Genomic DNA, 23,416 nt, shown 5'->3' with positions numbered 1-23,416 from the left:
CAGGCTCTTCTGTGGATAAAGCTAAAATTTATGTATTTACTGAAATAATACTGTATTTTATTGTTTTGTTTCCTGTTTGTTCTGTGTCCCACAATCTGGAAAGATTTTTGGATGAATGAATGAGTAAATGAATAAATAAAAATCTGAGTATATGCCTTGCTTTCAGGCCAACTAGAAAAAGTGATCTGGTGATGCCTGACCAGGCCCGCACAATTGCTAAGGAACTGGGTATACCCTACTATGAGACCAGTGTTCTCACTTATTATGGTGTGAATGAAGTGTTTGAAAATGCAATTCGTGCTGCTCTTATTGCTCGTAGACAGCAGAGATTTTGGATGACAAATCTGAAGAAAGTTCAGCGTCCTTTGCTACAGGTAATTAGCCTAGGTGGTACTTAAAAATTTTAACTGAACTTGTGCCAACAACAATTACATAGCAAACTGAAATAATAAAGATATTAAAATTCAAAATTAATACTTTTTTTAATAAATCACTGAAAAAATATAGATTCATTTAGTTTTATACAGTCCCACGCCAATAAGGCCTTTCATAACAGAGCCATATATTTCTTGTTTTGGATGTTGGCCATTGCTGAAAATTCAGTCAGCACAAGCACTTCATTATAAACTATAGAAATCTGGCTATGAACTATCTCCACTTTCTGGTATCTATCAGATAAGTATGATTTAAACCGCATATTAGCAGTGCCACGGACTCCATAACAGTATAGTTTTTCATTGTGATCAATGGAATTTAGAACAAGTTTTAGAAAATTATGTATAGCAGTTTCAGTTGATCTATTTTTGCTAAAATCATTTTGTTCATTGGCAAATATTCCACATTTGTTCAAAAAAAGCAGAGAGTCTTTCATACATTGTTCTTTCAAAAAATTTTTGAGAAACATGAGAACTTTGATAAGGGTCTGTAGTTTTCTACATCATAAGGGTCACTGTTTTTATGTACTGTTTTTATTATTGACAGCTTAAGTTCTCTAGGGAAAGTACCAGGGCTGAAAGAAACATTAATTATATCAACAAGCTGAGGAACAATATATTTGCTGTATTGAATTACTTTGTCAGGAATGTCATCTGTACCACAGGAAAATTTATTTTTTATTTTGCTGATTGTATTCTCTGCCTCTTGTACTGTTACAGGATACAAAAACATAGTTTTAGGATTTAGGGAGATGTTATGATTAGCCTTTATGTGGCTTTGATTTTTTATAAGAGTTTGTACTAAACTTGTATAGTGGCTTTTGAATATAGTAGCAATTTGTAAAGGATCATTTATAGTTTTGCCTTCATTTTTAAGAACAATGTTGGTGTTTTTTGCTTTCACTCTGTCTGAGTTTGTATTTATCACATTCCAGACTGACTTCAATTTTTTGCTACCATTGTTTCTGTTGATGTATGAATCGTTGCTTAATTTTTTTGCTGCTGTAATGACTTTTGCATACACTTTTCTGTAACAGTTCACATACTGTTTCAGAGCAGGATTTTGCCTTGCTGATTTACTTAACTTTCTACATTGCTCTGAAGATTTTCTTATCCCCTGTGTTAGTGTTAGTTCTGAGTTTTACTTTAATTTTCTTTAGAGGGAATGCAGTTTCATAGTTATGTTTATAACAAGCTAAAAAAGACTCAAACTTCATATCTGCATTGTCTTATTTATCCAAATCCTAGTTTGAATATTTTAATAATGAATTAAAAATCCTAATGTTGTCCTCATTTATACCTCTTCTGTAGAAGTATTTCTCTCTTTTCATGGAATTTGTGCTGAGTAATTTATTTACACTAAATTTTATTGCTTCATGATCTGAGAATCCAGTGCCAATCACTTCTACACTTTGATCAAATGTTTGCAAGTCAAAAAAATATTTGATCAATTGTAGTTTTAGTGGTCTTTCCAAGTCTAGTACATTCATGGACAATGGGTGATGAATTATGTCATTGTAGCAGATTATTCAGTTTAGACACATTTTGACAGGTTATGTTAAAATTTACGTTGAAATCTCCAACTACAATAATATTTTCTTTAAAATTCCTTAACTCACTAAAGGGTCTTTCTACACTGTTCAAGAAGGCCATAAAGTTTCCTGATGGGGATCAGTATATGCAAACAATGATTATTTTGTGTACTTTAAGTTTTCAAACACAGTATACCAAACATTTTTTCAATGTTATTTATGTTACAGAACTTAATTTCTTTGTATTCAGTTCCTTGCCTAACATATATGCATGTTTGTCCACCTATAGTAGTCTCTCTACTGGTGCTACTAATTATTTCAAATCCTGTTATTCTAGCAGTACATGCTTGGTTTTCCTTTAACTGATGTTCACTCAAACATAAAACTGAAATATCCTTTAGCTGATCAAGCAAAAGTACTTCTAATTCAGTAATTTTACTAGTTACACCCCGAACACTGTGGTAAAAAATCACTAGTGATTTATTGTCCTTGGGAACTGTCACACTGCTCACCTCGATGTTAGGTTGCTGCTTGTCTTCAATAAAAAAAATCCTTGTTGTAACCTGGTGGTCACACTCTTCTTTTGCTTGACAAGCGGGTGGTTTTTCCTTCAAGTGGTTTAGTTGACACTCTTGTTGTTGATGTCAGTGGTGTAAGATGTCTTGTTGCTTCTGAAGATGATTTCTGTGCAGTGGAGCACGCTGTTGACTGGGAAGAAGGATGTGGGAGAATAATGGGGTCATTCCCCTTGCATCTACCTAATTAATTTAAGATGTTTCAGATTGTATGACATAGTAGCATCTTGCCCTTAATATTTAGATGTAGGCCATGTTGTGTAAACTGCTTTCTCTCAAGGAACTCTACAGTAAGAAATGCGAATTGCGGAATGCTTTGCAAATCTTTTCAAACTGTCTATTGGCCTTGATAATTTCATCATTCATAATAGAAGTGATTGCAAGGTTGTGTCTATGAGGAACCCTCATGACAGTTACAGGTGTTCTCCTAGTGGAGTTCAACATTTATTTGAAATTGTTAGTGGCTTTGAATAGTTCATTTTTATATACATCATTAGTGCCCCCAATAATTATTGTACATTGTAATGAACTGGAGATATTATCAGCATTTATGTTTCTTGTGATTTCATCCAAAGGTGCCCCAGGTTTTACAATGGAAGTAGCATTTACGTGAAAATCATCTTATAAGATTCCAGTGAGGCCATGTCCATGGCTATCAGAGTACAACATTATTTTAAATCTGGAAATCTGGAAATTGAAATTCATGTTTATCTGCACATGTTTGTTTGTAAAGTTTGCTGTACATGGAGGTACTTCTATCTTCTGTACACTCTGTGTATTGAACATTGTGTTTTTAAGTACATGACTGTATGTAGGACTACTGTGTTCTGTAAGTACTTCCCTGCACTCATTTCTGCTCAATTCCATGACCATTAACTGCTGAATGACACATGTTTTCACACTTTTAGCTATACACTAACTTCATTGATCTGACATGTTCACAACTGTTGTCATTAGTATTACAGTCTGAGTTGTTACGAAGGCTTTACATCATTTACTGACTCTTTTCTGCTTGAAGAGATGTGTTTCTGCAATGCACTTGCTTCATTGACCTAACATGTCATGACTGTTGTTGTTAGTAATACCGTCTAAATTTGCTACAAAGGCTTTACATCGTTTTTTAAGCATTTTAGAACACTGTTCACACATTTCCACATCATACTGTAGAGAAATCAATACACTTTCCGTTTGTCCACTAGCGAACATTTCAGTTGTGGACTGACGACAATTAAATTTAAACACACCACACTCACAATGAAAATAATTTTAAGTTAATATCACCAAAACACTCTGTATGGTACCATTTTTGTAATGTAGAACAAATTTGTATTACGTTATGAACTATTTATACACACTTCAGTACCGGACACCTTGTTCCTGAGAATGTGTAAATGTTGAGAAAATCACAGATTACAGCTCCCTTAATCATTATTATGTTACAATTTTAGACCTATAAAATTCTCATTTTTCCTGTAGACTAGAGATTCTGAATGCAATCAGATTATACTTCAGACAGGTGCTCTGCATCTGCTAATGTTAAATTTTGTCCTGAGCAGTAGCAGTAAATAAATTGTCATCATTCAGAATACTCTAAATGAGATGGATGTGTCCTCTGTTGTAGAGGGGAAAATATGGTGCCAAAAATAATAAAATATTATATTTTGAATGAATGAAAGAACAGCTTGAGAGCAGTGAACATAACCTTGTTATGTGTGAGCGACTTTGAGAAAGCTTTACTAGGAAACAGTAGGCAGAAGCAAGCCATTTCCATGATTAGATGAAGTGGAAGTATTTGTTGTTTGTATATAATTTAAGTTATTAATTTTTCAAAATACACCCCTCCTGAATTTTCACAGTGGTGGCAAAATTGTTACAGATGTTCCAACATTGTCGGAATCCTTTGTCAGAAACTATCTTCAGCTACCACCTCACATTTTCCACCACTGTCTTAGGCTTTTGGAAATGTTGTCCATTAACTTTCATTTTCAGTTTTGAGAGGATGTAGTAATTGGTAGATGCAACGTAGAACAATGATGTAGGTGTGTCAGTGTAGTAACATTATTGCTCATGGGGTGATTTGTGAGTAGTAGTGACTAGTATATAGTATTCTCAAAAATGCATTTACTTTCTGTTCAAAACATGATACGGAATTCTGTGAACAAGATCAAATGATCATTGACTTAACATCTAATGTTTGTTATCATTAGTCATCTTTCTGACCCACGTGGCTTGACATGTATAATCAGTACTTTTTTTGGTCATGAAGAGAACTGGTGGGCACACCTGGATCATCTTCAGTGCTGGTGTTGCCTTCATGAACCATTTATACCATTCAAACACTTGCAGTTTCTTCAATTTGCTTGTTTATATAAACTATTACAGTGTCTCTGCTTGGATTCCTGCGGCAACACATACATCTGGATCAAGTGGATGTTTGTTTACTATTTGGATGACAACATTTCAAAATTAGATTACATACAAACACTGTCTCTACAGTGGTAGGATTCCCCTACACTTGTTTCATCTTTTCTTCTAATGCTGCCAGTGCACGAAATACAATATTTTCATTTATGGACTTTTGGCTACAGCCTTTCCATTGATTTCACAAACTTTTTGACTGTGTAACGTCTTTTTGATATGTCGTTAGAAAGTGATGTTTTGTAGTGGACAAGCCTGATTTAAGGGTTCCAAGATTTACTAAATTAATTTCAGGTGAGCATGTGGATAACTCCATCAAATCTTGCGTGGTTATTTTCTGCACCTTAGTTGAACTGACACAGTACTCCATCTCTAATAATTTTAATGTCAATGGGACACAAAAAATTTAAAATAATAAAAATAAAGGTGTCATAGTAATGTGAAATCAAAGGGATTGCATTAGGATGAGGGCCACAGGATTTTCATAGATCTTAATGGAGCATTATATTTTAAACACTATAAATTCTTGCTTCCTTGAACGAGTGTTTTCAATGTGTAAAAATGTTTTTCTGGTGCATGAAAAGTTTTGACAATTAGAATCCTTTGGATTACCTCAGTGTCATATATGACTAAAAACATATTAAAAGGTCAAAGCATGGAGCACAGTGAAACATAACAGAAAACAGCATTCACAGTACCTTCCAAGCACTAGCTTTTATTACAGCATAGTACAAACACACACAACGACTTGGACACCCAAATACAAAATTTCTGGTGATCTGGCTACATGATAACTACAAATGGGAATCTCACACTGATAGCAAATTTACAAGAGACTAGGTACAATGTGAAATTTAATGAGAGTGCTTGAAAACTGTTGTCATGAAGACTGTCTGATGACTGTTAATTATTCTAATATACATTCTGTTCTGAAGTATGTGATCATTCTGTGGGGTAACTTACTATCCTGACTAAAACTCTTCGCGATGAAAAAAAGAATAGTGAGAATCATGGCTGAAATAAAAAGGAACAAACCCTACAGACCACTATTTAAAAGGATGGGGATTCTTCCTCTTCCATGTATGTACACCTTTGAAAGTGCAATGTTTAGTAAGAAATATGCAAAAACCAATCCTAGTGTCCTCCTCAAAAATGAATATATGCATCAACATAACACAAGACAGAAAACTGACTTTCATGTGCTCCAAATAAAAAACAATTTGTGCCAGAAAGGAACATTATACCACGGTAAAGCTGTATATAATAGGTTACCAAAAGAAATTAAAGTAACAAATGATCTAAAAATATTTAAAGCAGTATTAAAAGAAGATCTGTTTGCACATCACTTCTACAGTGTGGATGAGTTCCTCCAAAAGCTTTGAGTGCCTAAAAAAGTTAATGCTAAGTTTATAACCCACATTCTTTATCAATTGCAAAAGTATTGTGTAAATATAACTACATACTTGTAGCATGTAGAGACTGTAATCATTAATATTTGTGTATTTATATTTTCAGTTGTAATTTCCTAGCTGAAGTGGTTTAATCAAAAGTCACAGCTAAAAAACATACTCATTAATACATAGAAAACACCTGTGAACATGATGACATATTTACATTAACTTTTCCATTATCTGATGTGCTGCACTGTACCTGTAAGATTTACTGGACCAAATACACTCCTGGAAATGGAAAAAAGAACACATTGACACCGGTGTGTCAGACCCACCATACTTGCTCCGGACACTGCGAGAGGGCTGTACAAGCAATGATCACACGCACGGCACAGCGGACACACCAGGAACCGCGGTGTTGGCCGTCGAATGGCGCTAGCTGCGCAGCATTTGTGCACCGCCGCCGTCAGTGTCAGCCAGTTTGCCGTGGCATATGGGGCTCCATCGCAGTCTTTAACACTGGTAGCATGCCGTGACAGCGTGGACGTGAACCGTATGTGCAGTTGATGGACTTTGAGCGAGGGCGTATAGTGGGCATGCGGGAGGCCGGGTGGATGTACCACCGAATTGCTCAACACGTGGGGCGTGAGGTCTCCACAGTACATCGATGTTGTCGCCAGTGGTCGGCGGAAGGTGCACGTGCCCGTCGACCTGGGACCGGACCGCAGCGACGCACGGATGCACGCCAAGACCGTAGGATCCTACGCAGTGCCGTAGGGGACCGCACCGCCACTTCCCAGCAAATTAGGGACACTGTTGCTCCTGGGGTATCGGCGAGGACCATTCGCAACCGTCTCCATGAAGCTGGGCTACGGTCCCGCACACCGTTAGGCCGTCTTCCGCTCACGCCCCAACATCATGCAGCCCGCCTCCAGTGGTGTCGCGACAGGCGTGAATGGAGGGACGAATGGAGACGTGTCGTCTTCAGCGATGAGAGTTGCTTCTGCCTTGGTGCCAATGATGGTCGTATGCGTGTTTGGCGCCGTGCAGGTGAGCGCCACAATCAGGACTGCATACGACCGAGGCACACAGGGCCAACAGCCGGCATCATGGTGTGGGGAGCGATCTCCTACACTGGCCGTACAGCACTGGTGATCGTCGAGGGGACACTGAATAGTGCACGGTACATCCAAACCGTCATCGAACCCATCGTTCTACCATTCCTAGACCAGCAAGGGAACTTGCTGTTCCAACAGGACAATGCACGTCCGCATGTATCCCGTGCCACCCAACGTGCTCTAGAAGGTGTAAGTCAACTACCCTGGCCAGCAAGATCTCCGGATCTGTCCCCCATTGAGCATGTTTGGGACTGGATGAAGCGTCGTCTCACGCGGTCTGCACGTCCAGCACGAACGCTGGTCCAACTGAGGCGCCAGGTGGAAATGGCATGGCAAGCCGTTCCACAGGACTACATCCAGCATCTCTACGATCGTCTCCATGGGAGAATAGCAGCCTGAATTGCTGCGAAAGGTGGATATACACTGTACTAGTGCCAACATTGTGCATGCTCTGTTGCCTGTGTCTATGTGCCTGTGGTTCTGTCATTGTGATCATGTGATGTATCTGACCCCAGGAATGTGTCAATAAAGTTTCCCCTTCCTGGGACAATGAATTCATGGTGTTCTTATTTCAATTTCCAGGAGTGTACATACAAATACAAATATACATGTACAATCCCCTAGCCCTGGCCTGGTCATAGAAGTTTGCATTTGGTTGTCTGTGTGGTTGTGTGTGAATGTGTGTACTATTGTTGGAAACAGAGCTAGTGCTCAAAAGATATTGTGAATGCTGTTTCCTGTTATGTGTTAACTGTGCTCCATGCATCAACCCACTACAGGTGAGTGGTTGCCTTTCCCTTATTCTACATATTGCTCCATCCAGAAATTTCCATTATTGTTACAAATGCATCAAAATACTGTGTTCTAATGAGAATATTCTAACAGTCAAAATGGTATAAAAGATTATTTAAGCTTGGATGTTTTTCTTTTAGGCACCGTTCCGTCCTCCCAAGCCACTGCCACCAGAACTTCATGTGACAGCTAGCAGCTATGCAGAAAATATGCAAGCACTGTGGCTACATCAAGCCTACACAGATGTTGTTTTTGTGGCAGGTAGTATAGGTTTCTCAGCTCACCGATTTGTTTTGGCAGCTGCTTCACCTACTTTTCACAAGCTGCTAGTTGCAGGACTTGATCTGGGAGTGCGCAGTTCTAGTGAGTCCAGTATGGTAAGTTCAACACACACAAAAATATTTCATTCATTTTAAATACTGTAGCTTGTACTTTATTAAAGGTGTAGTGCACAGTCGCTGACTGACACAAAGAAAGTAGTGTTATCTTTTTTCTTTGTTACTGTGAAAATAGGATATCCTGTGTGTTTCACTGTCTTTGTATATTATATCTGTAATTTGTTGACAGTCATCAAGGTGTGATTCGATCCATTTTTTAAACTGGACTCTAATTCCACAGTTACTGAATATAGCTGCAGGAGAATGTGATGATCAGTAACATTGAAGGCTTTACTAAGGTCAATAAATGTACCAGACACATGTTGTTTGTCATCCACTCCTAATAATATTTCATTTAAAAAGGCAAAAATTGCTGACTGGATTGACTTCTCAACTTGGTAGCATTACACTTCAGTGCCTTGTGAGCCAACAATGTCCCAATGTTTCAGGACTTTGTCAACAGCATAGAATGCCACAAATTATATTCGAGATAACATTTTTAGTTGCCACTATCAAATAGCCAGTACTTGAAGTCCATTGAATCTAACCTATATTATGAGAAAGACACTTAATATACATAAAGACAGCTGGTTTAAACATAGTCACTCCCTTTATTGGCAGCAGAGCTACATGGTCTTTTGGGATCTACAGATTTCAGTGTGACAATTTTTTCTGTTGCCAGCAGAGCTCCATGTTCTTTTGGGATCTACACCATAATGATGACTGTCAGACTGAAACAAAAGGTAAAATTACTCATCTCACCAGACTACATTGTTCCATACCTCTTTAATTCAATAAGCAATTTTGTGGCTCATGAGAAGAACTGCTCACCATATCATGGAATTTATAGCTAATACAGTGGTCCTGTTTCCTTTTCATTTCAGCAGCAATGTGCTGAACATCCATAACAGCCATTCAAGGTACTGCTCACGTATTGCAACAATCTTAACTATAACTGTGCTACCTGCTGTGTTTCATAACATATTCTGTCACATCAGGGATGATTAGAGTTTACAGTGTATGAGAGCCAAGACACTTTTATTTCATACCTCAGAACTGGGTCATCTTTAAGCTTAGCTAAAGAGCACTCAAGGGTTACAGACAGAATTCTGTGTTCCATCCCCTTCCTTTAAAAGAATGGACACATCTGAACTAAACCAAAGAGAGCCACATTATGCATGTTTCTTGTTTCTTACAGCATCATAAAACTGTATTACTTGCCTCTTTTTTCATTTTTCTTGTACTTTTGTTCTTTATTACAGATAGGCTGCCTGTCTTCCAGGAATGTGTCACATAGTTTTTCAATGACAAACATTTAATTTGTGGAAAGGATAGAATGCTACTCATTACATAGAGCAGGTGTTGAGTGGCAGGCAGGTACAATGGAAAACACTGCTAAAATATTTACTTGTAAGCTTTTGAAGTCCTTCTTCGTAGAATGCACCCCAATTCACACAAGCACATCTCACAAACATATAGCCACTGCCTCTGCGTGCTGAGTCAGTCAGGCCCCAGCACCTGGAGACAGTTACCATGTATGTGTGAGTTGTGCTTGTGTGAATGTGTGTGTTCTACTTCAGAAGAAGGACTTAGTTGCAAAGCTTATCAGTAAATATTTTAAAAGTTCTTTTCACTGTGCTTTTCTGTAGCTCAACGCCTCTTCTATGTTGTGAGTAGAAATCTGTCCTTTCCATAATATTTTTGTTGTTCCATCATGGACTTTCAATTGTTTAAACATTTGAGTAATTTTATGATGTGAATTGGCTAATACAGAATTTTTCAACTTTGAATAGCTTGAATGCCATAAAAATAAAATAAAATATTGTGCACTTGCTGGTTGTGTTAATAGAATTTATTTCTTGCTGTCAAAATATTTTCCTTTGTTGGAACAAATATGGACTCTTGATAAATATTAGAGTAATCACATATTTATATTGCAGGTAAGCACATTTGGTGAGGCAACTGTGGGTGACTTCAATGATGATACAGAGTGCCTCATTCGTCAGTCTGACAGTTACTTCAAACCTTCTCGGTAAGTGTGGTTCCAGCTTATGTTTTTATTTTTTTCTCTAGTATTTGCTTCAGACCAAGAGAAACTGCATGATATCTTCTGCATCAGTAAGGCATGGCTGTGTGTACTGTGCGGCTGCCTCGAGTCGAATGTGCATGCAGCTGCCTCTGCAGCGAGACTGGGCCTCCAGCGGATGTGCCTACTGATAAGAACGCCCAGCCAACCAATCAGCGCATGCTGGAAGGGCGTTGCCGCACCGGAAGTACCCTTTAGCAGCGGATCGCACTTAGTTAGAACTAGAGCGCGATCCTCCGCTGCTGCCTCGCCAGCGACTAAGTCCGTTTCAAGGTCACCCACCTTTTGCAGCAGCTAAGTGAAGACAGCCATGCTATAACACCCACCCACCTCCCCAGGGGTCGTAACCCCTGCAACCCATAGAAGATATAGATGCTTCAATAGCTGAATTAGTGTTTTTTATTTAAAAAAAAAAATCTCACGGGTGTTATAGCATGGCTGGCTTCACTTAGCCGCTGCAAAAGGCGGGTGACCTTGAAACGGACTTAGTCGCTGGCGAGGCAGCACCGGATGATCGCGCTCCAGTTCTAACTAAGCGCGATCCGCTGCTAAAGGGTACTTCCATTGCGGCAACGCCCTTCCGGCGTGCACTGATTGGTTGGCTGGGCATTCTTACCAGTAGGCATATCCGCTGGGGGCCCAGTCTCGCTGCAGAGGCAGCTGCATGCTCATTCGACTCCAGGCAGCCGCACAGTACACACAGCCATGCCTTACCGACGCAGAAGATATCGAAGATCAAGACTTCCAGTATACAAGAATGTAGACACGTTTGATATGAAGCCCAAGCAGACTGAACAACAGCAACTACTTGGAGGTCCTATTACCTTTGTAGGATGTAAGATAAACTTTTCTTGCACAACTACAGAGGTTGTGAGTGGTAATTCATGGCTTACAATTGCTGTACTACGAGGAGGTGTTTCACCACTTGGAGGACTTGAGAGCTATAATGAGAGAGAGAGCATATAGCATGGCTGTCTTCACTTAGTCGCTGCAATCCGGCCGGAGTGGCCGAGCGGTTAAAGGCGGTACAGTCTGGAACTGCACAACCACTACGGTCGCAGGTTCGAATCCTGCCTCGGGCATGGATGTGTGTGATGTCCTTAGGTTAGTTAGGTTTAAGTAGTTCTAAGTTCTAGGGGCTTATGACCACAGCAGTTTGAGTCCCATAGTGCTCAGAGCCATTTTCTAAAACTTGTTCTAAATTCCATTGATCACAATTGTTATGGAGTCCGTGGCACTGCTAATATGTGGTTTAAATCATACTTATCTGATAGATACCAGAAAGTGGAGATAGTTCATAGCCAGATTTCTACAGTTTATAATGAAGTGCTTGTGCTGACTGAATTTTCAGCAATGGCCAACATCCGAAACAAGAAATATATGGCTCTGTTATGAAAGGCCTTATTGGCGTGGGACTGTATAAAACTAAATGAATCTATATGTTTTCAGTGATTTATTAAAAAAAGTATTAATTTTGAATTTTAATATCTTTATTATTTCAGCTTGCTATGTAATTGTTGTTGGCACAAGTTCAGTTAAAATTTTTAAGTACCACCTAGGCTAATTACCTGTAGCAAAGGACGCTGAACTTTCTTCAGATTTGTCATCCAAAATCTCTGCTGTCTACGAGCAATAAGAGCAGCACAAATTGCATTTTCAAACACTTCATTCACACCATAATAAGTGAGAACACTGGTCTCATAGTAGGATATACCCAGTTCCTTAGCAATTGTGCGGGCCTGATCAGGCATCACCAGATCACTTTTTCTAGTTGGCCTGATAGCGAGGCATATACTCAGATTTTTATTTATGTGCCTACCGATAAGAACGCCCAGCCAACCAATCAGCGCACGCCAGAAGGGCGTTGCCGCACCGGAAGTACCCTTTAGCAGCAGTTGTGCATGGCTGTCTTCACTTAGCCCCTGCAAAAGGCGGGTGAACTTGAAACAGACTTAGCCGCTGGCCAGGCAGCAGCGGAGGATCGCGCTCTAGTTCTAACAAAGCCGATCCGCTGCTAAAGGGTACTTCCGCTGCGGCAACGCCCTTCCAGCATGCGCTGATTGGTTGGCTGGACATTCTTATCAGTAGGCACATCCGCTGGGGGCCCAGTCTCGCTGCAGAGGCAGCTGCATGCTCATTCGACTCCAGGCAGCCACACAGTACACACATCCATGCCTTACCGATGCAGAAGATATCGAAGATCAAGACTTCCAGTTTACAAGAATGTAGACACGTTTGATATGAAGCCCAAGCAGACTGAACAACAGCAACTACTTGGAGGTCCTATTACCTTTGTAGGATGTAAGATAAACTTTTCTTGCATGACTACAGAGGTTATTAGTGGTAATTCATGGCTTACAATTGCTGTACTACGAGGAGGTGTTTCACCACTTGGAGGACTTGAGAGCTATAATGAGAGAGAGAGCATATAGCATGGCTGTCTTCACTTAGCCGATGCAAAAGGCGGGTGACCTTGAAACGGACTTAGTCTCTGGCGAGGCAGCAGCGGAGGATCGCGCTCTAGTTCTAACTAAGCGCGATCCGCTGCTTAAGGGTACTTATGGTGCGGCAACGCCCTTCCGGCATGCGCTGATTGGTTGGCTGGGCGTTCTTATCAGTACAGCAATTGTAAGCCAAGAATTACCACTAACAACCTCTGTAGTCGTGCAAGAAAAATTTATCTTACATCCTACAAAAGTAATAGGACCTCCAAGTAGTAGTTGTTGTTGTTCAGTTTGCTTGGGCTTCATATCAAAGGTGTCTACATTCTTGTAAACTGGAAGTCTTGATCTTCGATATCTTCTACGTCAGTAAGGCATGGCTGTCTGTACTGTGCGGCTGACTCGAGTCGAATGAGCGTGCAGCTGACTCTGCAGCGAGACTGGGCCCCCAGCGGATGTGCCTACTGATAAGAAACCCAGCCAACCAATCAGCGCACGCCAGATGGGCGGTGCCGCTTCGGAAGTACCCTTTAGCAGCAGATCGCACTTAGTTAGAACTAGAGCGCGATCCTCCGCTGCTGCCTCGCCAGAGACTAATTCCGTTTCAAGGTCACCCACCTTTTCAACGGCTAAGTGAAGACAGCCATGCACCACTAAGCACCACTAATTTTACACCATACATTTAGTCTCTCATTGGCGTTAATCTTCCTTCTGTTCTTTGTATACAAAGAGAATGGTTTGTCTGTTGTTACTACACAACTACCATAACTGTTGTTTGGAATAACACCAATTGAAAATGTACGATAGCTTATTATATCTCTCTCATTATAGCTCTCAAGTCCTCCAAGTGGCGAATCACCTCCTCGTAGTACAGCAATTGTAAGCCATGAATTACCACTCACAACCTCTGTAGTCGTGCAAGCAAAGTTTATCTTACATCCTACAAAGGTAATAGGACCTCCAAGTAGTTGCTGTTGTTCAGTCTGTTTGGGCTTCATGTCAAACGTGTCTACATCCTTGTAAGCTGGAAGGGTGTTGCCGCACCAGAAGTACCCTTTAGCAGCAGTCGTGCATGGCTGTCTTCACTTAGCCCCTGCAAAAGGCGGGTGACCTTGAAACGGACTTAGTCGCTGGTGAGGCAGCAGCGGAGGATCGCACTCTAGTTCTAACTAAGCGCGATCCGCTGCTAAAGGGTACTTCCGGTGCGGCAACGCCCGTCCGGCGTGTGTTGATTGGTTGGCTGGGCGTTCTGATCAGTAGGCACATCCGCTGGGGGCTGCAGCGATCAAGACTTCCAGTCTACAAGAATGTAGACACGTTTGGTATGAAGCCCAAGCAGACTGAACAACAGCAATACTTGGAGGTCCTATTACCTTTGTAGGATGTAAGATAAAGATCAAGACTTCCAGTTTACAAGAATGTAGACACGTTTGATATGAAGCCCAAGCAGACTGAACAACAGCAACATTTTCAATTGGTGTTATTCCAAACAAGAGTTATGGTAGTTGTGTAGTAACAACAGATAAACCATTCTCTTTGTATACAAAGAACAGAAGGAAGATTAACGCCAATGAGAGACTAAATGTATGGTGTAAAATTAGTGGTACTTAGTGGTGCATGGCTGTCTTCACTTAGCCGCTGCAAAAGGCGGGTGTCCTTGAAACGGACGTAGTCGCTGGCGAGGCAGCAACGGAGGATCGCGCTCTAGTCCTAACTAAGCGCGATCCGCTGCTAAAGGGTACTTCGGGTGCGGCAACGCCCTTCCGGCGTGCGCTGATTGGTTGGCTGGGCGTTCTTATCAGTATTCACATCCGATGGGGGCCCAGTCTCGCTGCAGAGGCAGCTGCATGCTCATTCGACTCATGGCAGCTGCACAGTACAGACAGCCATGCCTTACCGACGAAGAAGATACTGTGAAGTGTTTTCTGGATGTTCCCAAAATAGACATAATTAGCTGAACAAATCATTATACCTGCTTTCTGTACCAGTCATCAACACCAGGTTGTGAAATAGGGACTGCTACTTGTTCTACAAGAACTTCATTTGTCCTTACACTGCTAAGTGGAATGACTCTAGATCAGCCTCTGATTCTTGTTGGTAGTAGCTGTTTCTTTTAGGTCTTCATATGACAGTCAAGTATGTTGAGAAACCAGTGGCAGAGGTTGGTTCTTTCCTGCCTACTAACTGACAAAAGAGCTTTCTTTTCCATATGTTGTAGTCAACTGTTGGGAACCAAAGTGCATTAATAAATAAGATATTCAAATACAATATTGTATTTTTGGAAATTAATGTATAACTACACACGTCAGTGTACTTCTCTACACAGAATCTACTCAATCTTGTTTTATTATTACTTTTTTAAAATTTATGTGCACATTATTGAGTTGGAGAAAATTCTCCTTATTGATATTACATTTGCTGTTAGCTTATAACAACTAGCATGCTCATTTCTGCTCCCTGTGTTTTAATAGTGTTCAAAAAGACAAACCATATCAGATTCCTTCTTGAAATATTTGAATCAAACAACTTGTGACCCCGTTATTTTTTAATTTATCTGATATTCTAGCCAAGAAAGTTGACTCTCTTTTTGTCTCTCTTCTTATGTGGTTGGAGATTCACCTAGTCTAGTTGTTTAGTTACTATCTATCAGCAATTTGAATTTAAGTTAAAATGTTGCCAGTTTCTACCAGTTAAACAAGCCAACTGCTTTTATTTGTAGTATTTCCTGTATTTTTCTGCTTCCAACTTGGCTAACTTATCTAAACTCATAATATTCAGGAATAAGTTTTGCAGTGTGTACTCCTACTTCTAATTGGCTTTAACTGAAACAGTACTATATTAAATTTTGTTTCTATCAGTGTTACAGATCTTGGTCCAAGCATGGCAGAACTGTATGTGCCTTACTCACACATTCTGCAGCTCAGTTAGTTAACCATTAGTTGAGGTTTTTTATCAAAACACTCACATAGTTCTAAATGTTCTGTCATCTCTGCAGACCTGACAGTCACTTTTATTAACATGCAAGCGTGGTGCCCTAAATCTCTTTTACCTATTAATTTAACCACATATTACTTGACTTCTGCTTAGCATCAGAATTATTCTTTGTTTTCTACCTCTGTTATCTTGGTCTCAATGACATGTAAAATGTTATTCTTCCTTCTGTCTCTTCTGATGTTCTCTGTCTTGTTGTGGTAGAACATAAATGACTTAACAGTAAAGGAGACCACTCACGAATAGCCCAAGCTTTGAGTCATCAATAGGCACATGCAAAAGAGAAAAATACCTGTTAGAAAAATCATTTGTCAAGCTAGAGTACAAACACACACACACACACACACACACACACACACACACACACACACACACACACAATTGTATGTCCTGCCTGCGCAGTGTAGGGCACAGATATTTGTGTGTGTGTGTGTGTGTGTGTGTGTGTGTGTGTGTGTGTGTGCGTGTGCGCATGTGCCTTTTTCTTGTTTTTGTATTTGTGCTGTAGCTCGACAAGGGATTTATTCTGAAAGCTAGCAAGTTTTTTTTTTTCTGTTTTGTATGTGCCTGTCAACAACTCAATCCTCCTCCTATTCAGTGAGTGGTCTCGTTTACTCTCAAATTATTTACATAATTAATAGTTATGTTATTGTTTTCCCATGAATCTACAGGAAACACCTTCCATGCACAAAATCAGAAGGCATATCTGGTATGAACTGAAGCTTAGGTACCTTAAAAAGCTGTTTCTTTTCCAGCCTTTGTTAGTCGGACATTTCCCATAGCCTCTTTTATTTTTGTATTTTCAGTTTGTGGGTTCACATTTTATTATATTGCTCAAAAGACACAAATTATAGTTTTATAACTAATGTCTTTTTATATGTATATTTTTAGGATATCATACCTCAGTCAGTGAAAAACAGAGCCCTTATACTCTGCTGGCCATTCAAAATGCAACACCAAGAATGACCAGAGAGATTGATCAGAGCCAAATTTATTTGGGAGATAACTCATTGTACAAAGATCACATGACTGAAAATACAACCTCATGTAAAGTGAGAAATATGATGAAATCAGTATTGAGGGTTGCCGCTGTTGCTGGCTATAACTGCTGCTACATTCCTGGGCATTGAAGCAGAAAGGTTCTGGATGTGTTGTTGGGGTATAGCAGTTGATGCTGCTTCCACATATTGACAAAAGTGATCTGACATAGCAGTGGATGGTGTATCCTGGGACAGTCAGTCCACAATCATCAACCAGATGTTTTCAATAGGCGAGAGATTGGGAGAACAGGGAGGCCAAGGTGCAATGCAATCCAAGGGACAATAAAGAACTCTTTAACATTGCATGCCATGTGTGGTGAAGCATTATCCTGTTGCAATGTGGCCGTCATCAAATTTTGAAGGAATACTGTAAACCATAATAAGGGGTGCACGATCAGCATGGTGAGGCATACAGCTCAACAATGTCTCACCACAATGTCTCCAGACTGTAGTCCAACCATCATGGTGTTGTGGGCAGAAACAGGGTTCATTAGTACAAACAATGTCATTCCATTCCATTGTCCATGTCCTTCATTCATTGCCAGCACAAACACCTGTGCAATTGACTCAGTGGTAAATGCAGCAATGGATGCTTTGGGCACAGTCCATTCTGCTGCAAATGATGTCAAATAATACACATGGACAAAGGGGGTCACAATCAGTCCCATCAGTCTGTTATTCCTTCCTGCATCCAGTGATAACAGTTCCCCATCACAGTTGCTTGGTTCCGTCTGACACAATCACCAATTTATATGAAGGATAATCTGCTAATCCGCAATCCCTACAGGCAACTACTCTTCCTCAGTTGAACTCTGAAACATGCTCAAAAGACACTTGCTGTCTTCTATGAGGCATACTGGAGCTGCTCACACAAAACAATCGCACAAAAGAAAAATGCTGGTACATCCACATGGCTGTCTGCTCCCCTTTATTTAGTGCTTGCAAGTGGTGCTACTGGCACCCATGGTGTGCACCTGTGCTGAAATGCTAGTCATGTACATACTGCATATTTAGCTTGAGTTGGATTCTTCCTTCAGGGCATTGCATTTTGGGTGACCTGGATAACCTTGTTTTCTATCTGTCTCAGGAATGGGTAGAGGTATCAAGTTGAAATTGATGTCAAATAGTAAGGTCTACAATCCCTTGTCAGTGTAAAAAAATTAAGCTTCTATGTCAATACAATCAAAAGATACATCCATGTATGTGCCACATACTTTGATACTCGCAGATTCATTCCTCAAAACTTATAGATGATTTGTCTATGTAAATAATTAAGTTTGTATGAAACCCTTAGAGTGAAAATTCTGCTCACACTTGTCTGGTTTTTTATTTTTTACATTGCATACATTGTCACAGAATTGCTTCTTTGAACATATCACCAAGTTCCTCGTGCTACTCCCCCAGTAAAAATACAACCTGTGATTTTGTCATATTGTCACATTTTTTGTAATCTGTTGGTGATATTACAAATGTTATTGTGAAGTGCTGTTTTCTGTAAGATATTTGAAATGAAAAATTATATTCACCAAAAAATACACAGGAGGAAAAGCCTTTTAAGCTAGCAGTTACTTTATTTGGAAAAGATAGGAAGTCACTGGAGAAAAAATTCTATTGAAGGATGAAATGGGAAAACTATCTAGGACAAGAGGAAACAAGAGAAAATCATCTATAAAATAATAGTAACAGATGTTATATGAAACTCCAATGAGTTAGAATTTATTAAGAGAATAAACAAGTCAGTGTTGCAGAAAGGACAGATGTGATTAAAATGGAGAGGAATAGAAAAAATTGAGGATGCATCACATAAAGATATGAAAAAATGAATAACAGGTTGTTGGGGAAACAGAGAATAATGGAAGTACAAGGAGAAAATGGGACAAAGAAGGCAAGCAGTGATAGCAGTCTCTATAGAAAGCTCATGCCTCTGAAGTTCTGAGGTATTAGTTCTTAGTATGCTAACTGTGGATAATGATGAATCAAAGTAAAACTTTTTTGATGTACAGCCACTGAGTTATTCACAAGAATCGCTGTGGTTTCAGAAGAATACTAAATGACAGCTGTATAATACACTGAAATAAGACATGCATGAGTTGATAGAAAATCTTCCCAAATCATGACATGCAATTCATATGTGATACAGTTACAGGGTGTTTCATAAAGGGATAATAGTGTGAGACCATAGCTGACATGGAACTGATAGAGCATTTTCCATCCTGAAATTCACTGAAGTCAGTGAGTCAATTAAGATGACTCCATGGAGATTTCATATCAGAAGTTCCAACAGAGAGAACAATTAATAATGGTACAAGAAATTCAGTATCACAGCTCGTGAACAGGAAAAAAAACAAGAAAAAAAAAAACAAAAAACAAAAAAAAAAACATTTGTTGGCCAGAATTATCGTCAGAGAAGTTGCATTATGTGCAAGAATCATTCACCAAGAAAGCCAATGAAAAAAATTGTGTGAGCCATTAGGTGTAGTTACATGGCCAATAATGTAGTGGTTTCACAGTTGTTGAAGGCACTGTTGTTGTATACCCTGCCACCTTGGAATCATAAGCATCTCATTATAAGTGTCTTCTTTAGTGTTCAGAATAGTCACCTGACGTAATTCCATTTTTTTCTTTTTGAGTTACAGGATTATATCAGATAATCATGTTCATACCTCAAATGACTCTCCACTTTCACTGATGTCTTGAGGGATGATATTCTGGGGTAGCTCCTTACTTTGGCTAAAGTAAGTTATAAGAATTATGTGTAGGTTTCATTCACATACATCTTGCAGGCATCTCTTTATGCAACTGAGAATCTACATCTACACTTTGCAAATCACTGTGATGTGCATGGCAGTTTTATATGGTGACAGAAATATAAAAGGAGAGACATTTAAATTGTGATTTACTTTAGTGTATATTAAACCTGAAGTGTTCAAGCTGGAATAAATGTTTCTTGAATGTTAAGTCAAAAGTTGATGTACTTCACATTGGATTTTTCCCCCCTAAATGGATCTAAGCTTTCAGGGCTGTCCAGCTATGTGTATGTTTAATAAGTTTACCTGTATAATGTACGTTTGTACAGTTGTTATAATGATCAGTTGGTATTTATATGAAGCCATAGTCATCGCACTCTACACTGCTGCTGTTGCACTCCACTCTCTTGAAAAGCTTAGTTAAGTTTAATTCTCATGTTAGACATGTGTGGCTACCTACATTCATAGCGCATTCTGGGATGTATGAATGTAGTTGTCTCAGTTTTGGGGGGAGAAAATATTAGTAAATTACAGTTCCAATGCAAAGATGGACTGTTGGTATCGAACTGGACCACATGCAGACTTGAACTAGCACTCATAAAGCAGCAGAGATGAATGTCTAATCATGTGTGTATGTAAATGTGAAACTCAGATTTCCAAAGTTGTTAAAATGATTAAATTTGTAACTTTTGAATACATATTTATTTATACAACAGTTCTCTTCAACAAAACAGCCACATTTGTATTTCTTTTCACGAGATATTATATCTCAGCATTTAAATAAACTTAACTCCCTAACGAATTCAATAATGGCTGCTGTGCACAATACAATTAGAGCTGCTCTGACAACACATCTTTTTATTCCAGTATCTCAGGCCAAAGTAAAAACTATTATTAATCCAGTGTCAAGAGTTCTATGTCAGCAAACAGTAGCATCAGCTACACAGAGTATATTCTGGCAGTCACTTTCTTTCACTGCCACAAATGTGTTAATTCTCAAGAGCACGTAGTGTGGAGTTTGTTGAAGTAGAGTTGTGCAATTAAACCCTGTCAACATCTGACATACAGAATCCATCTCACATTTCTCATCTCTTAAGTTGATTTACATCATTACATCAGAGTGTGTGTGTCCAATTGTAGCATTTGTTGGGACCTTCTCCCACTCCATTCTTGTATGAAGTACAGGAAGAATTACTGTTAAATATCCTTGAGTGCACTGTAATTAATATAATTTTATCATCAAGATCGCTGCAGGAGTGATATGTATATATTTCTAAGTCGATCATTTAAAGCGGATTCGTGAAACTTTGCAATTAGGCTTTCTAGGAATAGTTTACCTCTATCTTCAAGAATGTGAAACCTCACTCTCTTCAGCACCTCTGTAACACTCAGTCATAGGTCAAACAAACGTCTGACCATTTGTGCAGCTTTTCTCTGTATACGTCCGCCCCCTGGTCAGTGCATCTGACTGCCATGCCGTGGGCCTGGATTTGAGTCCTGGCCGGGTTGGAGATTTTCTCTGTTCAGGGATTGGGTGATGTGTTGTCATTATCATAATCATCAAAACACAAGTTGCTCATTGTGGTATCAACTGAAAAGACTTTCAATTCAGTGGCCAAACTTCTCTGGGTGGAGATTCCCAGCCATCAATGCTATACAATCATTTCATTTCATTTCTCTGTGTACATTCAGTATCCCCTGTTAGTCATATTTGGTCTGGCTCCTACACACTTAAGCAATATTCTAGAATGGATTGCACAACTGATTTGTAAGCAATCTCCTTTGTAGACTGATTGAATTTCCTTACTATTCTACCAATAAACTGAAGTCTCCCCACTTGCTTTATCTGTGCCTGAGACTGCACTGAGGTGGCAGAGGTCATGAGATACCTCCTAATATCACATTGGTCCTCCTTATGCCCAGCATAGTGCAGGAGCTCAATGTGGTAAGGATTCAAAAAATTCCCGGGTTCGATTCCCAGCGGTGTCAGGGATTTTCTCTGCCTCGTGATGGCTGGGTGTTGTGTGCTGTCCTTAGGTTAGTTAGGTTTAAGTAGTTCTAAGTTCTAGGGGACTTATGACCACAGCAGTTGAGTCTCATAGTGCTCAGAGCCATTTGAACCATTTGATTCAACAAGTCACTGAAAGTCCCCTGCATAAATATTGAACCATGCTGCCTCTGTAGCCGACCATAATTGCTAAAGTATTGGTGGTACAGTATATTGTGCATGAACTGACCTCTTGATTATGTCCCATAAATTTTCATGGGATTAATGTCAGCTGATCTGGGTGGCCAAATCATTTGTTCGAATTGTCCATATTGTTCTTCAAACCAATCACAAACAACTGGGGGCCTGGTGACATGGTGCATTGTCATCCATAAAAATTCTACTTTTGTTTGGGAACATGAAGTCTATGAATGACTGCAAATGGTCTCCAACTAGCCGAACATAACCATTTCCAGTCAATGATTTGTTCAGTTGGACCACAGGACCAAGTCTATCCCATGAAAACAGAGCCCACACCATTATGGGGCCACTACCAGCTTGCACAGTGCCTTGTGGACAACTTAGGCCTGGGGCTTTGTAGGGTCTACACCACACTCAAACCTCTTATCAACTGAAATTGTGACGCATTTGACCAAGCCAAGGTTTGCCAGTCATCTAGGGTCCAACCAATATGGTCACAAGCCAATGAGAGGCACTGCAGCTGATTTAATCCTGTTAGCAAAAACACTCATGTTGGTCATCTGCTGCCATGGCCCATTAACACCAGATTTTGTCACACTGTCCTAACGGAGATGTTTACCGAATGTTCCACATTGGTTTCTGCATCTATTTCACACACTGTTGCTTATCTGTTAGCACTGACAACTCTACACAAACCTGCTACTCGCAGTCGTTAAGTGATGGCCATTGACCATTGTATTGTCTGTGGTGAGAGGTAATGCCTGAAATTTGGTACTCTTGGGGCACTCTTGACACTGTGCAACTTGAAATATTGGATTCCCTAAGAATTTCTCAAATGGAATGTTCCATGCATCTGGCTCCAACTGCTATTCTGCATCCAAAGACTGTTAATGTCTGTTGTGTGGCTATAATCATGTCAGAAACCTTTTCAAATGAATCACCTGGGTACAAATGACAGCTCTGACAATGAACTGCCCTTTTATACCTTGTGTATGGAATACTACTGCCATCTGTATATGTGCATATCACTATCCTATGACTTTTGTCACCTCTGTGTATGTGATTGTTCCAGTTCACATCCCTACAAAGTGTTATATGCAGACATTAATGTGAGTTGACAGATTCCAACTGTGACTTACTGATATTATAGTCATAGAATACCACTTTTTCTTCATTTTGTGAAGTGCAAAAAAGAGTTTAAAATATTAACCCCAGCTTCACAGTAAAATTATTCATTTCTGAAGTTTGTTATCAACAATCCAACTGAGTTTTAAAGTAACAGACAT

At 39.6% G+C, this 23,416-nt stretch overlaps 1 protein-coding gene across 3 annotated transcripts in view; it reads left to right on the top strand.

Moving 5' to 3' along the window:
- The window catches only part of LOC126251862 (rho-related BTB domain-containing protein 1), a 548,446-nt gene that overhangs the window by 442,466 nt on the left and 82,564 nt on the right, over positions 1 to 23,416 (top strand). For all 3 annotated transcript variants that reach the window (XM_049952547.1, XM_049952549.1, XM_049952548.1), the window contains 3 exons: positions 167 to 374; positions 8,401 to 8,637; positions 10,578 to 10,669. In XM_049952547.1, coding sequence (XP_049808504.1) covers positions 167 to 374; positions 8,401 to 8,637; positions 10,578 to 10,669 — 537 coding nt within the window. The remainder of the gene's footprint in view (positions 1 to 166; positions 375 to 8,400; positions 8,638 to 10,577; positions 10,670 to 23,416) is intronic.

The sequence above is a fragment of the Schistocerca nitens genome, chromosome 4, assembly GCF_023898315.1.
Source record: "Schistocerca nitens isolate TAMUIC-IGC-003100 chromosome 4, iqSchNite1.1, whole genome shotgun sequence".
NCBI lineage: Eukaryota > Metazoa > Arthropoda > Insecta > Orthoptera > Acrididae > Schistocerca > Schistocerca nitens.
Note: the sequence above shows the minus strand (reverse complement) of the source record. Positions and strands in the feature narration are given on the sequence as shown.